Source organism: Oncorhynchus masou, unplaced genomic scaffold (assembly GCF_036934945.1).
Source record: "Oncorhynchus masou masou isolate Uvic2021 unplaced genomic scaffold, UVic_Omas_1.1 unplaced_scaffold_1060, whole genome shotgun sequence".
NCBI classification, from domain to species: Eukaryota; Metazoa; Chordata; class Actinopteri; order Salmoniformes; family Salmonidae; genus Oncorhynchus; species Oncorhynchus masou.
The window spans coordinates 16942-33896 of record NW_027000307.1 but is presented as its reverse complement, the minus strand read 5'-3'; the positions used below and the strand labels follow the sequence as shown (position 1 = coordinate 33896).

Below are 16955 nucleotides of genomic sequence, written 5' to 3'. Positions count from 1 at the left end.
GGAGGGGAGAATGGATGGAGAGGAGGGGAGAATGGGTGGAGAGGAGGGGAGAATGGGTGGAGAGTAGGGGAGGATGGGTGGAGAGTAGGGGAGGATGGGTGGAGAGTAGGGGAGGTTGGGTGGAGAGGAGGGAAGGATGGGTGGAGAGGAGGGGAGGATGGGTGGAGAGGAGGGGAGGATGGGTGGAGAGGAGGGGAGGATGGGTGGAGAGAGGAGGGGAGGATGGGTGGAGAGGAGGGGAGGATGGGTGGAGAGGGGGGGAGGATGGGTGGAGAGGAGGGGAGAATGGGTGGAGAGGAGGGGAGGATGGGTGGAGAGGAGGGGAGGATGGGTGGAGAGGAGGGGAGGATGGGTGGAGAGGAGGGGAGGATGGGTGGATGGGTGGAGAGGAGGGGAGAATGGGTGGAGAGGAGGGGAGAATGGGTGGAGAGGAGGGGAGAATGGGTGGAGAGGAGGGGAGAATGGGTGGAGAGGAGGGGGAGAATGGGTGGAGAGGAGGGGAGGATGGGTGGAGAGGAGGGGAGGATGGGAGGATGGGTGGAGAGGAGGGGAGGATGGATGGAGAGGAGGGGAGAATGGGTGGAGAGGAGGGGAGAATGGGTGGAGAGGAGGGAGGATGGGTGGAGAGGAGGGGAGGGTTGGGTGAATGGAGTCTGTCGGCTGCTGTTTCTCAGTGAGGTATCACTGACATGGTGGAGCTACTGAGCTTCTCAGAGACGTTCATTAATAAGATAAAAATAAATCATTAGAACAAAACAACGACCTTGGAGCAAGGGAGGGAACGAGAGAGGGAGCGAGCGAGAGTGGGAGGGAGGGAGCGAGCGAGAGTGGGAGGGAGGGAGCGAGCGAGAGTGGGAGGGAGGGAGCGAGCGAGAGTGGGAGGGAGGGAGCGAGCGAGAGTGGGAGGGAGGGAGCGAACGAGAGTGGGAGGGAGGGGAGCGAGCGAGAGTGGGAGGGAGGGAGCGAGCGAGCGAGAGTGGGAGGGAGGGAGCGAGCGAGAGTGGGAGGGAGGGAGCGAGCGAGACTGGGAGGGAGGGAGCGAGCGAGACTGGGAGGGAGGGAGCGAGAGTGGGAGGGAGCGAGCGAGAGTGGGAGGGAGGGAGCAAGAGTGGGAGGGAGGGAGCGAGCAAGAGTGGGAGGGAGGGAGCGAGCAAGAGTGGGAGGGAGGGAGCGAGTGGGAGGGAGGGAGCGAGCGAGAGAGAGTGGGAGGGAGGGAGGGAGCAAGCGAGAGTGGGAGGGAGGAGCGAGCGAGAGTGGGAGGGAGCGAGCGAGCGAGAGTGGGAGGGAGGGAGGGAGCGAGAGAGAGTGAGAGAGTGAGGGAGCGAGAGGGAGAGTGAGGGACAGAGAGAGTGAGGGACAGAGAGAGTAAGGGAGCGAGAGAGTGAGTGAGGGAGCGAGAGAGTGAGTGAGGGAGCGAGAGAGTGAGTGAGGGAGCGAGAGTACCGTCTGGAGGAACTAGTACCATCTGGAGGAACTAGTACAGTCTGGAGGAACTAGTACTGTCTGGAGGAACTAGTACAGTCTGGAGGAACTAGTACTGTCTGGAGGAACTAGTACTGTCTGGAGGAACTAGTACAGTCTGGAGGAACTGGTAATGGTATAGTTACTGTCTGGAGGAACTAGTACAGTCTGGAGGAACTGGTAATGGTATAGTTACTGTCTGGAGGAACTAGTACTGTCTGGAGGAACTGGTAATGGTATAGTTACTGTCTGGAGGAACTAGTACAGTCTGGAGGAACTAGGTACTGTCTAGAGGAACTAGGTACTGTCTAGAGGAACTAGTACAGTCTGGAGGAACTAGTACAGTCTGGAGGAACTAGTACAGTCTGGAGGAACTAGTACAGTCTGGAGGAACTAGTACAATCTGGAGGAACTAGGTACTGTCTAGAGGAACTAGGACAGTCTGGAGGAACTAGTACAGTCTAGAGGAACTAGGTACTGTCTGGAGGAACTAGTACAGTCTAGAGGAACTAGTACAGTCTGGAGGAACTAGTACAGTCTGGAGGAACTAGTACAGTCTGGAGCAACTAGTACAGTCTGGAGGAACTAGTACAGTCTGGAGGAACTAGTGCTGTTGTATAGTTACTCTCCACAAATAGAAAGGTCCTTTCCACGGTAGCAAGATCCTATTTTTTTGTTGCAAACTTTCTATTAAAATGTATTGGAGTGAGATAATTTACTTATTATTTACTGATCATAATTTGGTTTTAATCCAGAGAGCTTAGAAAAAGTATCTAGATCCTCTATGAGGCTGTGCAGGGATGCAAATTGTGGATTTAAAAGAAAACATGAATTATCAGCGTACAATGACGCCTCTGTTTTTAAGCCCTGTATTCTAATGCCTTGATACATTTGTTAGATCTGATTTTAATAGCGAACATTTTAAAGTTCATAATAAATAGATACGCCGATAGTGGACAACCTTGTTTTAATCCTCCTAACAATTTAATACCTTCTGAGATGTAACCACTATTTACTGTTGACGGCACTGTAGATGTTGACCGAAGTTTGTTAGATCCCTAAAAATATTGCAATATTATATTTTGTCCATATCTGACCTTGCCCTGTTACATGTCAACTTTAACCATAGTCTACTATAATAATAATAATATAGATATATAAATGAGTGATCCCATTTGGAGATTGCGGTGGGGCCAGACTGTTTGGCATGACAATGACCATACAGCAGGAGCCCCGCTATAGAGCACGGACTGACCTGGAACCAGGAGTCAGATATAGAGCGAGGACTGATCTGGAACCAGGAGTCAGATATAGAGCACGGACTGACCTGGATCCAGGAGTCGGATATAGAGCACGGACTGATCTGGAGTCAGGCTATGCTTCTGTTCTGACACCTTACCTGAAACACGTTAACTGCGACCCTACTTAAACTCTATAGTCCTATTAGTCCAACTGACTTAACTCCAAATCATCATATACAGCTCCATATCCTGGTTCTCTGTTTCCATGTGTTCTACATCTCCATATCCTGGTTCTCTGTTTCCATGTGTTCTACATCTCCATATCCTCCCCATAGCCATGCCTTCTGTCTGTGAGTGAACACTATGAGTGGGACTTACCTTAAGAAATGTTCTTAAAAAATTGCTGTCATTTAGCAGAAGCTCTTATTCAGGGCGACTTACGGTAGTGAGTGGATTCATTTTCATACTGGTCCCCCAGTGGGAATCGAACCCACACCCCTGGCTTTGCAAGTGCCATGCTTTACCAGCTGAGCCACACGGTAAAACAGATCAGGTGGTACCTTTCTGTTTGACTCCTCTTCAAAACGTTTGCTTCGCTTCAGAAACCAATTCTTGGTCCACCATTGTTGGTTGCAGAAGGTGAATAAGATCGAGACTGTGACTGAACAGCACTGTTAGAGGGATAGTGTGTGTTGATGAACAGACACCCTGTCTACAGTAGCCTGTTGATGACCACAGACACACTGCCTGGGTGGCTGGGTCAGTCCAGACAGACACATGTTGACTTGGTTTGGGAGGCTGGGTCAGTCCAGACAGACACATGTTGACTTGGTTTGGACTTGGTTTGGGAGGCTGGGTCAGTCCAGACAGACACATGTTGACTTGGTTTGGGAGGCTGGGTCAGTCCAGACAGACACATGTTGACTTGGTTTGGGAGGCTGGGTCAGTCCAGACAGACACATGTTGACTTGGTTTGGGAGGCTGGGTCAGTCCAGACAGACACATGTTGACTTGGTTTGGGAGGCTGGGTCAGTCCAGACAGACACATGTTGACTTGGTTTGGGAGGCTGGGTCAGTCCAGACAGACATGTTGACTTGGTTTGGGTGGCTGGGTCAGTCCAGACAGACATGTTGACTTGGTTTGGGAGGCTGGGTCAGTCCAGACAGACATGTTGACTTGGTTTGGGAGGCTGGGTCAGTCCAGACAGACACATGTTGACTTGGTTTGGGAGGCTGGGTCAGTCCAGACAGACACATGTTGACTTGGTTTGGGAGGCTGGGTCAGTCCAGACAGACACATGTTGACTTGGTTTGGGAGGCTGGGTCAGTCCAGACAGACATGTTGACTTGGTTTGGGAGGCTGGGTCAGTCCAGACAGACACATGTTGACTTGGTTTGGGAGGCTGGGTCAGTCCAGACAGACACATGTTGACTTGGTTTGGGAGGCTGGGTCAGTCCAGACAGACATGTTGACTTGGTTTGGGTGGCTGGGTCAGTCCAGACAGACATGTTGACTTGGTTTGGGAGGCTGGGTCAGTCCAGACAGACATGTTGACTTGGTTTGGGAGGCTGGGTCAGTCCAGACAGACACATGTCCATTTCCATACCTTTAGCTAAATACCTTAAATACTATGTTTCCAAGCAGTTTAGTGATATTAAAGGATGGGGAGCCATTAGGAAGAGGATGAGGAGGATGGGGAGCCATTAGGAAGAGGATGGGGAGCCATTAGGAAGAGGATGGGGAGCCATTAGGAAGAGGATGAGGAGGATGGGGAGCCATTAGGAAGAGGATGAGGAGGATGGGGAGCCATTAGGAAGAGGATGGGGAGCCATTAGGAAGAGGATGAGGAGGATGGGGAGCCATTAGGAAGAGGATGAGGAGGATGGGGAGCCATCAGGAAGAGGATGAGGAGGATATGGGGAGCCATCAGGAAGAGGATGAGGAGGACGGGGAGCCATCAGGAAGAGGATGAGGAGGATGGGGAGCCATCAGGAAGAGGATGAGGAGGATATGGGGAGCCATCAGGAAGAGGATGAGGAGGATGGGGAGCCATCAGGAAGAGGATGGGGAGCCATTAGGAAGAGGATGAGGAGGATGGGGAGCCATTAGGAAGAGGATGGGGAGCCATTAGGAAGAGGATGAGGAGGATGGGGAGCCATCAGGAAGAAGAGGCGTAGCTATCATGAGGAGGGCGACAGGGGAAGAAGCGAGGGATAACATGCAACATGCAGGAGGATGCTTGGGGAAAATGACCGTCTCCCTCTCATGGTCTGTAGAGGTCATCACTACACTATCACATTATAATAACTAGTCTAGAGACACTGTATAATCATACTCCATAGCAGGGGGCCCTCCTCCCCCAGGTGTTTTATTAGAAAAGGAACTCAATCCGGCTTTAAAAACGTACTTCCTGAAGGGTATAATAGTAGAATGCACAAGGTGCAATTTTCTAAATGAGGTATTACATCATCAGTTCCTCTTGTCAGTCATTACAGACCTTAGAGAGATATTTATAAGCGTGTTAGAAGTTTTTAGCCCTTAGATAGTTGAATACACATTAGACATGGCAAAATGAATCAAATCTCAAGAAAATGAGCTTTAAAACTGCCAAATGTTGTTCTCTCCACCATGACAGCATGTGTAGAACTGCAGGAAATAAGCTTTAAAACTGGCAAATTGTTCTCTCCACCAACAGTTTGTGTCACGAATGGTGCTTGTTCAAATAGAAATAGACGAGGTGGGGTCGGGGGTCAGGCGAGATGTTCCTCAATGCTGGAAGGGGGACCCCAAGTGAAACAGTTCTTTCTATACACTAGAAGTTCCAAAACTATCTTATAGAAAATAAAAACCCATCTATTAAACAACCAGAGGGTATGACATCACGTGAGGGAGGGGTTTCATTGTTGCATGGAGGGTGTGGCTAATAAGACACCAATGAGAGAATAGCTTGATCTGCATGCAGGACGAAGAGACAAGCGGAGGAGAAAGACAGTCACCTTGGTCAGCAAGTGAGAGGGTTTTCCAGCTATATTTTTCAGAATCAGGGATGTTTCCCTGTCCAGATAGGAGTGCTTGTTGCAGAACGGAGAGAGAGAAGAAGAAGAGACAAGGAACATTAGTGAAATCAGTGATTGGCAATGAACAAATTGTGCATTTGATATCAGTTGTGAAAGCATAGAAAAATATGATCCAAGAAAAAATAAGCAAAATGATCAGAATCAGAAAGAAGTAGATCAGAATCATTGTAACACAGTAGTGGAATAAAATAACAGTGTGTCATTGTTAATTTAACTCAATCTGTTGTTATCCAGCAACAGACCTAAGCCTCGATATTAACAAATCAAACTCAAAAATGTTAATCTTGGTGCTCTAACGTAATGGTAAATCTTTGCACTACAGGTCCGGAGACTTGTCAAATACTTTTAGCTATTTTCACAGTGGAAATTATGAGTGCAACAGCTGGTGGTACGAAAGGGAGGAGTTTTGAATTAATAAATGCATTGTAAGTGGACATTTTTTTTATTTATTTTACCTTTATTTAACTAGGCAAGTCAGTTAAGAACAAATTCTTATTTTCAATGACATCAAACGACACCGCTGGTTCTGCTCACACTGCCCTACCCTGTGCTCTGACCTCTTTCTCCCCTCTCTCTCCAGATGAAATCTCGCTTCTTGTGACGGCCGGCCGCCCAACAACCTGCCCGCTTGACCCTATCCCCTCCTCTCTTCTCCAGACCATTTCAGGAGACCTTCTCCCTTACCTCACCTCGCTCATCAACTCATCCCTGACCGCTGGCTACGTCCCTTCCGTCTTCAAGAGAGCGAGAGTTGCACCCCTTCTGAAAAAACCTACACTCGATCCCTCCGATGTCAACAACTACAGACCAGTATCCCTTCTTTCTTTTCTCTCCAAAACCATTGAACGTGCCGTCCTTGGCCAGCTCTCCCGCTATCTCTCTCAGAATGACCTTCTTGATCCAAATCAGACAGGTTTCAAGACTAGTCATTCAACTGAGACTGCTCTTCTCTGTATCACGGAGGCGCTCCGCACTGCTAAAGCTAACTCTCTCTCCTCTGCTCTCATCCTTCTAGACCTATCGGCTGCCTTCGATACTGTGAACCATCAGATCCTCCTCTCCACCCTCTCCGAGTTGGGCATCTCCGGCGCGGCCCACGCTTGGATTGCGTCCTACCTGACAGGTCGCTCCTACCAGGTGGCGTGGCGAGAATCTGTCTCCTCGCCACGCGCTCTCACCACTGGTGTCCCCCAGGGCTCTGTTCTAGGCCCTCTCCTATTCTCGCTATACACCAAGTCACTTGGCTCTGTCATAACCTCACATGGTCTCTCCTATCATTGCTATGCAGACGACACACAATTAATCTTCTCCTTTCCCCCTTCTGATGACCAGGTGGCGAATCGCATCTCTGCATGTCTGGCAGACATATCAGTGTGGATGACGGATCACCACCTCAAGCTGAACCTCGGCAAGACGGAGCTGCTCTTCCTCCCGGGGAAGGACTGCCCGTTCCATGATCTCGCCATCACGGTTGACAACTCCATTGTGTCCTCCTCCCAGAGCGCTAAGAACCTTGGCGTGATCCTGGACAACACCCTGTCGTTCTCAACCAACATCATGGCGGTGGCCCGTTCCTGTAGGTTCATGCTCTACAACATCCGCAGAGTACGACCCTGCCTCACACAGGAAGCGGCGCAGGTCCTAATCCAGGCACTTGTCATCTCCCGTCTGGATTACTGCAACTCGCTGTTGGCTGGGCTCCCTGCCTGTGCCATTAAACCCCTACAACTCATCCAGAACGCCGCAGCCCGTCTGGTGTTCAACCTTCCCAAGTTCTCTCACGTCACCCCGCTCCTCCGCTCTCTCCACTGGCTTCCAGTTGAAGCTCGCATCCGCTACAAGACCATGGTGCTTGCCTACGGAGCTGTGAGGGGAACGGCACCGCAGTACCTCCAGGCTCTGATCAGGCCCTACACCCAAACAAGGGCACTGCGTTCATCCACCTCTGGCCTGCTCGCCTCCCTACCACTGAGGAAGTACAGTTCCCGCTCAGCCCAGTCAAAACTGTTCGCTGCTCTGGCCCCCAATGGTGGAACAAACTCCCTCACGACGCCAGGACAGCGGAGTCAATCACCACCTTCCGGAGACACCTGAAACCCCACCTCTTTAAGGAATACCTAGGATAGGATATAGTAATCCTTCTCACCCCCCCCCCCTTAAATGATTTAGATGCACTATTGTAAAGTGGCTGTTCCACTGGATGTCATAAGGTGAATTCACCAATTTGTAAGTCGCTCTGGATAAGAGCGTCTGCCAAATGACTTAAATGTAATGTTAAATGTAATGACAGCCTGGGGGATTTGAACTTGCAACCTTTTGGTTACTAGGCTACACTGCCTCCTCTAACCACTAGGCTACACTGCCTCCTCTAACCACTAGGCTACACTGCCTCCTCTAACCACTAGGCTACACTGCCTCCTCTAACCACTAGGCTACACTGCCTCCTCTAACCACTAGGCTACACTGCCTCCTCTAACCACTAGGCTACACTGCCTCCTCTAACCACTAGGCTACACATTTTCTCCCAGTTCTGTAGGGTTATTGACGGTCTTTGCGTTGTAATCAACTCCAATTTGGCTGGGTGGCACGGAATATTCTCTTGCTAGTCCGTTGTGGATTGATAGTTTCTTAAATAGCACAGGCTACAGTAACGAGTCATGGCAACAGCAGAGAACAAAAAAACTGTTGCTCAATATGTTTGGAGTGACAATCGACATTGTTGTAATTGGCTTCAACAACTATAGGCCTCACACTTCTAAAATATACTAGGCTGAGTATTATCTAGATCCTGGAGAGGAAGATGGACTGGCATATGAGCTTCTCTGAGATAGAAATTATTTGGTTTTGCAAAGCCAGTTTCATCAGGTGTCCGGATGGCTGGTCTCAGACGATCCCCTAGGAGAAGAAGCCAGATGTTCTGGGCTGGAACAGTTAGGAGAAGAAGCCAGATGTCCTGGGCTGGAACGGTTAGGGGAAGAAGCCAGATGTCCTGGGCTGGAACGGTTAGGGGAAGAAGCCAGATGTTCTGGGCTGGAACGGTTAGGGGAAGAAGCCAGATGTTCTGGGCTGGAACGGTTAGGGGAAGAAGCCAGATGTTCTGGGCTGGAACGGTTAGGGGAAGAAGCCAGATGTTCTGGGCTGGAACGGTTAGGAGAAGAAGCCAGATGTCCTGGGCTGGAACGGTTAGGGGAAGAAGCCAGATGTCCTGGGCTGGAACGGTCAGCGGAAGAAGCCAGATGTTCTGGGCTGGAACGGTTAGGGGAAGAAGCCAGATGTTCTGGGCTGGAACGGTTATGTCCTGGGGAGAAGAAGCCAGATGTCCTGGGCTGGAACGGTTAGGAGAAGAAGCCAGATGTTCTGGGCTGGAACGGTTAGGAGAAGAAGCCAGATGTCCTGGGCTGGAACGGTTAGGAGAAGAAGCCAGATGTCCTGGGCTGGAACGGTTAGGGGAAGAAGCCAGATGTCCTGGGCTGGAACGGTCAGCGGAAGAAGCCAGATGTTCTGGGCTGGAACGATTGCATGTTATATGCGGTTGTGAGAACTGCAAAAATTCTCTAAAGCAACATTTGAGGCGGCTTATGGTATATAAATTCTCTGGCAACAACATGACGAGGAGGTTGAAGAGGATGATTTGAATTCAGAACAACAACAGCGTTAGTCCTCATGTTAATAATTTGACCGTGCGCCTTGCGGGTTGATACCGTTCTTTTTCACGGCTTAATTTCTAAAAACGAATCTGTTAAGTGACTGTTTTATTTAACATATATTTCTATTACTAATCACATTTATTGTAAGAAAAACTAAAACCATGCTACAGTAGGCATGCCAAAATTATCCTCGACTCGATCCAAGTTGACGAGCGAGGGGGAAACGAAACTAATTTCACACATAATAAGACAGCCTAAAGACAAGATTAAATTGACAATAGTCCAATGACAACGTTATCAGTGGTCAGATTTACATGATGCCCCCCCCATCTCTTCATGTACATTGACGGATGCATGGAAAGCAGCTGTATCAAATCCTCCAGAAGAGTCACATGCAGGTAAAACATTGACATTTCTATATATCGTATCAGAAAGATCCAATTCTGCAGTTTCTGTGACACTTACCTTTTGTCAAATAACTCAACATTCAAGAGGTGCAGATTTATTTCCAAATTTTACAGGAATATCTGCGCTGTCTCTACATTCAGCACATGACCACTCCCACTGTCTCTACATTCAGCACATGACCACTCCCACTGTCTCTACATTCAGCACATGACCACTCCACTGTCCCACGCATTGTTTTTAATTGTTACTTATAGCCTAAAGTAACAAACGAATGAAAATTATATGGGGTGGTTACTTTGAAGAATCTAATATAAAATATATTTGTTTAACACTTTTTTGGTTACTACATGATTCCATATGTGTTATTTCATAGTTGTGATGTTTTCGCTATTATTCTACAATGTAGAAAATAGTTAAAAAAATAACGGAAAACCCTTGAATGAGTCGGTGTGTCCAAACTTTTGACTGGTACTGTATGTTTTTTTAATTCACGAACAAAACCTTTTATCCACAAAAAGTAACATTTGAAGGACACATCTCTCGTGGGAAAATCTGCATATTTAATTAAATGGAAACATCTTTCCACTGCAGTGATCACACACTCTCCACACCTGTACCACACGGCTCTGTGAGATGGAGCTGTACCATATTAATCCCCAAAGGGAAATGAGTTCATCTAACAGCCGCTTGTTGTCAAGCTACTTCATAACCCTATACCACTAGTATAGTTAAAGTAGCTTCATTTCTGTCATGGTCCTTCGAGCCGTAAAGCAGTGGGGTTAACCTGTACTTATTTAGTGTGTATGGATTAGATGTAGGGTGTGTGCAGCCTACCTCGGTGTTGCCTGGTGGGCCCTGATTGGGTCCCTGTTGTGTAGGAGTGGCCCCGTCCTGTTCCGAGGGCCTATCCAGAGAATCCATGCTGCTGGCCGAAGCAGAGTTCACCGACGACCGAGACGAGAGGGAGAAAGACCGGACCTCGTGTTCGCTGACCGTCCCCACCGAGCCTGTCCGGCGGTGATGGTGGGAGGCGGGCCTCCGCATGGTGGAGTAAGTGGAGCTGGAAGAGGCGCTGGCCAGGGAGTGGGAGCTCTGTCGAGCAGCCTCGTCCATACTGAGAGACGCCTGCTCCAGCTGGGCCGTGATATCATCCAGGGACAGGTTGGAAGCCATGGGGCGCCCGTGGCGAGCTGCCACCGTAGAGGCCGGTGAGGCCCGGGTACTGGAGGAGGTACTGTCCCCGCTGCTGGAGGTGCCTCCTCCACTCCCTCCAGCTCCACCGTGCCCCTTGGCACTGCTGCTGTGCCCGGCGGTGGGTTTTTGGCGGAGCTTGGCATTTGGCTTGCCGGTGGTGGTCAGCTCCTGCTCTATGGAACACAGGTCTGCCATCAGGGAATCCAGGTCGACGCCGTCTCCACCCTGGTTTAGAGCCTCTGGAAGAAGAGGAGACATCCACATCAACACAGTCATTGGTCTTGTTCCGCTACAGATTTTCACTAATGATTTTGCCTAGCATACAAAAGGGAGAACAAAATAGAACCAGGAATGGACCCCTGGGGGACCACAGCTGATGTCATCACTGATGCACACACACACACACACACACACACGTCTTTCTTTCCTGTGGCGGTCCTCATGAGAGACAGGTAACTCTAATGAACGTATCCTCTGCAGCAGAGGTAACTCTGGGTCTTCCATCCCTGAGGCTGGGTCCTCATGAGAGCCAGTTTCATCATAGCACTAGATGGTTTCTGCGACTGCACTTGAAGAAACTTTCAAAGTTCTTGAAATGTTCCGTATTGACTGACCTTCATGTCTTAAAGTAATAATGGAAGGTCGTTTCTCTTTGATTATCTGAAATGTTCTTGCCATAATATGGACTTGGTCTTTTACCAAATAGGGCTATCTTCTGTTTACCAACCCTACCTTGTCACAACGCAACTGATTGGCTCAAATGCGTTGAGGAAAGAAATTCCACAAATGAACTTAAGGCACACCTGTTAATTGAAATGCATTCCAGGTGACTACCTCATGGAGCTGGTTGAGAGAATGCCAAGAAGTCAAGGTAAAGGGTGGCTATTTGAAGAATCTAATCTAAAATATATTTGTTTAACACTTTTTTGGTTACGACATGATTCCATGATTTCATAGTTTTGATGTCTTCACTATTATTCTACAATGCAGAAATAGTAAAAATAAAATAAAAACCCTTGAAATGAGTAGGTGTTATAAAACTTTTGTTAGTGTGTGTGTGTGTGTGTGTGTGTGTATGTATGTATGTACACACACACACACACACACACACACACAGTGATTTCAGAAAGTATTCACACCCCTTGACTTTTTCCACATTTTGTTGTGAATTAAAAATAGATCAAATTGAGATTGTGTGTCTACACACAACACATCATATTGTCAAAGTGAAATTCTATTTTTAGATGTTTTTACAAATTAATTAAAAATGAAAAGCTGAAATGTCTAAATACTCAACTACTTTGCATAAAGCATTTGCTTAACAATTCACATAATAAGTGACATGGACTGTGTGCTTAACATGACTACCTTATCACTTTACCCTACATACAATTATCTCTCCGTCAAGCAGTGAATTTCAAACACAGATTCATCCACTAAGAGCAAGGAGGTTTTTTTAATGCCTCGCAAAAGGAACTTATTGGTAGATAGGTTAAAAAATAAATTGACATTGAATATATCTGTTAGAGCAAGGTGAAGTTATTAATTACACTGTGGATGGTGTATCAATACACCCAGTCACTACAAAGATACTGGCGTTCTTCCTAACTCAGTTGCCGGAGAGGAAGGAAACCACTCAGGGATTTCACCATGAGCCCAATGGTGACTTTAAAACAGTTAAGAGTTTAATGGCTGCGATGGGAGAAAACTGAGGATGGATCAACAACACTGTAGTTACTCCACAATACTAACCTAAACTACTCCACAATACTAACCTATATTACTCCACAATACTAACCTATATTACTCCACAATACTAACCTAAACTACTCCACAATACTAACCTATATTACTCCACAATACTAACCTAACTGACAGAGTGAAAAGGAACCCTGCACAGAATAAAAAAAATATTAAAATATGCATCCGGATTACAAAAAGGCACGAAGGTAAAACTGCAAAAAATTCACTTTGTGTCCTGAATACAAAGCGTTATGTTTGGGGCCAATCCAACAACACATCACTGACTATCACTCTTCATATCTTCAAGCATGGTGGTGGCTGCACCAAGTTATGGGTATGCTTGTCAACAGCAAGGACTAGGGAGCTTTTTAGGTTAAAAAGCAACAGAATAGAGTTATGCACAGTCAAGATCCTTGAGGAAAACCTGGTTCAGTCTGCTTTCCAACAGACACTAGCAGACAAATTCGCCATACAGCAGGACAATAACCTAACACACAAGTTGCTTCCCAAGACAACGTTCAATGTTCCCGAGTGACCTAGTTACAGTTGACTTAATATCGGCGTGAAAATCTATGGCAAGACGAGAAAATAGGCTGTCTAGCAATGATCGACAATCAACTTGGCAGAGCTTGAAGAATGTTTTTAAATAATAAATGTGCAAATACTTACGTAAATTAAATATTTCTGTATTTCATTTTCAATAAATTAGCAAAAATTTTCAAACATGTTTTCACTTTGTCATTAGGGGTTATTGTAATACATTTTGAATCCAGGCTGTAACACAACAAAATGTGGAATATGTCAAGGGGTATGAATACTTTCTGAAGGCCCTGTGTGTGTGTGTGTGTGTGTGTGTGTGTGTGTGTGTGTGTGTGTGTGTGTGTGTGTGTGTGTGTGTGTGTGTGTGTGTGTGTGTGTGTGTGTGTGGTATAAATATAAATAAAACTTCTATTTACCGTTGATGTTGTACATGGAGAAGCGGTTGCAGAAGTTAGCCATGTTGGTCTCCTGTCTGAGAGGGGCTTTCTGAGGGGCCTTCTTTACAGTCTCTGTGAAGCCATCATCGAGACTCTGTACAGGGGACAGAGGAATGGTGAATGGACGTCTACTATACTAGCTCACTGACATCTGTGAATTGTTTGCCCATTGTCAATGTTTATCAATTCCACATTAATTCAGGATTAAAGTTACGGTTAATGCCCATATTTCCCCGGTAATCTAGAATGTTTGGTTAAATATTTAAAATATTACATGAATTTACTGGTTATTGTGGTTCGGGTTGCAAAGCTACAGGTAATTTACCAAAGTTACCGGAATCTTAAGTAATTTGGGTAATTAACAGAAAATCTAAGGTAATCTACCATAACTTTGGTAATTTATACTTGAATAACTTAATTTTGTATTATTATATAGTATTCATGTATTATATCTGTGTCCATATTATCTATGAGTTTCTAGTTGACAGACCATGTGGTTCAAGAGAAAATACCAATGTTTATTTTTTTATTCATTTGGCTATTAATTTAAAAATAAACATTGGTATTAATTTCAGTTTTAACGATGCAACTCTTCCACCTATCGACTGTTTTGACAACGGCCACCAGTTTGACGCCAAATCATGGACAACAAACACATATTGACATCGTAAAATACTGCTGAAACATATTAAGTATTACTATATTACTATAGAATGTGGGCTAGTATTACTATAGAATGTGGGCTAGTATTACTATAGAATGTGGGCTAGTATTACTACAGAATGTGGGCTAGTATTACTACAGAATGTGGGCTAGTATTACTATAGAATGTGGGGGCTAGTATTACTGAAGAATGTGGGCTAGCATTACTGAAGAATGTGGGCTAGTATTACTACAGAAATGGGGGCTAGTATTACTACAGAATGTGGGCTAGTATTACTATAGAATGTGGGCTAGTATTACTACAGAATGTGGGCTAGTATTACTATAGAATGTGGGCTAGTATTACTACAGAATGTGGGGGCTAGTATTACTATAGAATGTGGGCTAGTATTACTATAGAATGTGGGCTAGTATTACTACAGAATGTGGGCTAGTATTACTGCAGAATGTGGGCTAGTATTACTGCAGAATGTGGGCTAGTATTACTACAGAATGTGGGGGCTAGTATTACTAGAGAATGTGGGCTAGTATTACTATAGAATGTGGGCTAGTATTACTATAGAATGTGGGCTAGTATTACTATAGAATGTGGGCTAGTATTACTACAGAATGTGGGCTAGTATTACTACAGAATGTGGGGGCTAGTATTACTGCAGAATGTGGGCTAGTATTACTACAGAATGTGGGCTAGTATTACTACAGAATGTGGGCTAGTATTACTACAGAATGTGGGCTAGTATTACTACAGAATGTGGGGGCTAGTATTACTGCAGAATGTGGGCTAGCATTACTGAAGAATGTGGGCTAGTATTACTGAAGAATGTGGGTTAGTATTACTACAGAATGTGGGCTAGTATTACTACAGAATGTGGGCTAGTATTACTACAGAATGTGGGGGCTAGTATTACTGCAGAATGTGGGCTAGTATTACTATAGAATGTGGGCTAGTATTACTACAGAATGTGGGGGCTAGTATTACTATAGAATGTGGGCTAGTATTACTATAGAATGTGGGCTAGTATTACTATAGAATGTGGGCTAGTATTACTACAGAATGTGGGCTAGTATTACTGCAGAATGTGGGCTAGTATTACTGCAGAATGTGGGCTAGTATTACTACAGAATGTGGGGGCTAGTATTACTACAGAATGAGGGCTAGTATTACTATAGAATGTGGGCTAGTATTACTGCAGAATGTGGGCTAGTATTACTACAGAATGTGGGCTAGTATTACTACAGAATGTGGGCTAGTATTACTATAGAATGTGGGCTAGTATTACTACAGAATGTGGGCTAGTATTACTACAGAATGTGGGGGCTAGTATTACTGCAGAATGTGGGCTAGTATTACTGCAGAATGTGGGCTAGTATTACTGAAGAATGTGGGCTAGTATTACTAAAGAATGTGGGCTAGTATTACTGAAGAATGTGGGCTAGTATTACTACAGATTGTGGGTTAGTATTACTACAGAATGTGGGCTAGTATTACTATAGAATGTGAGCTAGTATTACTACAGAATGTGGGCTAGTATTACTGCAGAATGTGGGCTAGCATTACTGAAGAATGTGGGCTAGTATTACTGAAGAATGTGGGTTAGTATTACTACAGAATGTGGGCTAGTATTACTATAGAATGTGGGCTAGTATTACTATAGAATGTGGGGGCTAGTATTACTGAAGAATGTGGGCTAGTATTACTACAGAATGTGGGCTAGTATTACTATAGAATGTGGGGGCTAGTATTACTGAAGAATGTGGGCTAGTATTACTGAAGAATGTGGGAACTAGTTTTACTACAGAATGTGGGCTAGTATTACTATAGAATGTGGGACCTAGTATTACTGCAGAATGTGGGCTAGTATTACTGCAGAATGTGGGCTAGTATTACTATAGAATGTGGGCTAGTATTACTATAGAATGTGGGGGCTAGTATTACTGAAGAATGTGGGCTAGTATTACTATAGAATGTGGGACCTAGTATTACTGCAGAATGTGGGCTAGTATTACTACAGAATGTGGGCTAGTATTACTGCAGAATGTGGGCTAGTATTACTGCAGAATGTGGGCTAGTATTACTATAGAATGTGGGCTAGTATTACTATAGAATGTGGGCTAGTATTACTGCAGAATGTGGGCTAGTATTACTGCAGAATGTGGGCTAGTATTACTGCAGAATGTGGGCTAGTATTACTATAGAATGTGGGCTAGTATTACTGCAGAATGTGGGCTAGTATTACTATAGAATGTGGGCTAGTATTACTGCAGAATGTGGGCTAGTATTACTATAGAATGTGGGCTAGTATTACTGCAGAATGTGGGCTAGTATTACTGCAGAATGTGGGCTAGTATTACTATAGAATGTGGGCTAGTATTACTGCAGAATGTGGGCTAGTATTACTATAGAATGTGGGCTAGTATTACTATAGAATGTGGGCTAGTATTACTATAGAATGTGGGACCTAGTATTACTACAGAATGTGGGCTAGTATTACTATAGAATGTGGGACCTAGTATTACTGCAGAATGTGGGCTAGTATTACTAC

The 16955-nt window shown here is 45.7% G+C and overlaps 2 protein-coding genes across 3 annotated transcripts in view; one reads left to right on the top strand and one right to left on the bottom strand.

Annotated features, from left to right (window-relative positions):
• LOC135528936 (ras-associated and pleckstrin homology domains-containing protein 1-like) overlaps window positions 1–13841 on the bottom strand; it is a 73717-nt gene extending 59876 nt beyond the window's left edge. The window contains exons 1-3 of one of the 2 annotated variants that reach the window (XM_064957928.1): window positions 13729–13841; window positions 10670–11268; window positions 5700–5774 (exon numbers count right to left, since the gene is read on the bottom strand). In XM_064957928.1, coding sequence (XP_064814000.1) covers window positions 5700–5774; window positions 10670–11268; window positions 13729–13771 — 717 coding nt within the window. In that variant the 5' untranslated portion in view covers window positions 13772–13841. The remainder of the gene's footprint in view (window positions 1–5699; window positions 5775–10669; window positions 11269–13728) is intronic. The other variant, XM_064957929.1, reaches the window with a different exon arrangement.
• LOC135528937 (transmembrane protein 237A-like) overlaps window positions 1–16955 on the top strand; it is a 139553-nt gene that overhangs the window by 114193 nt on the left and 8405 nt on the right. The gene's annotated exons all lie outside the window — the stretch shown is intronic.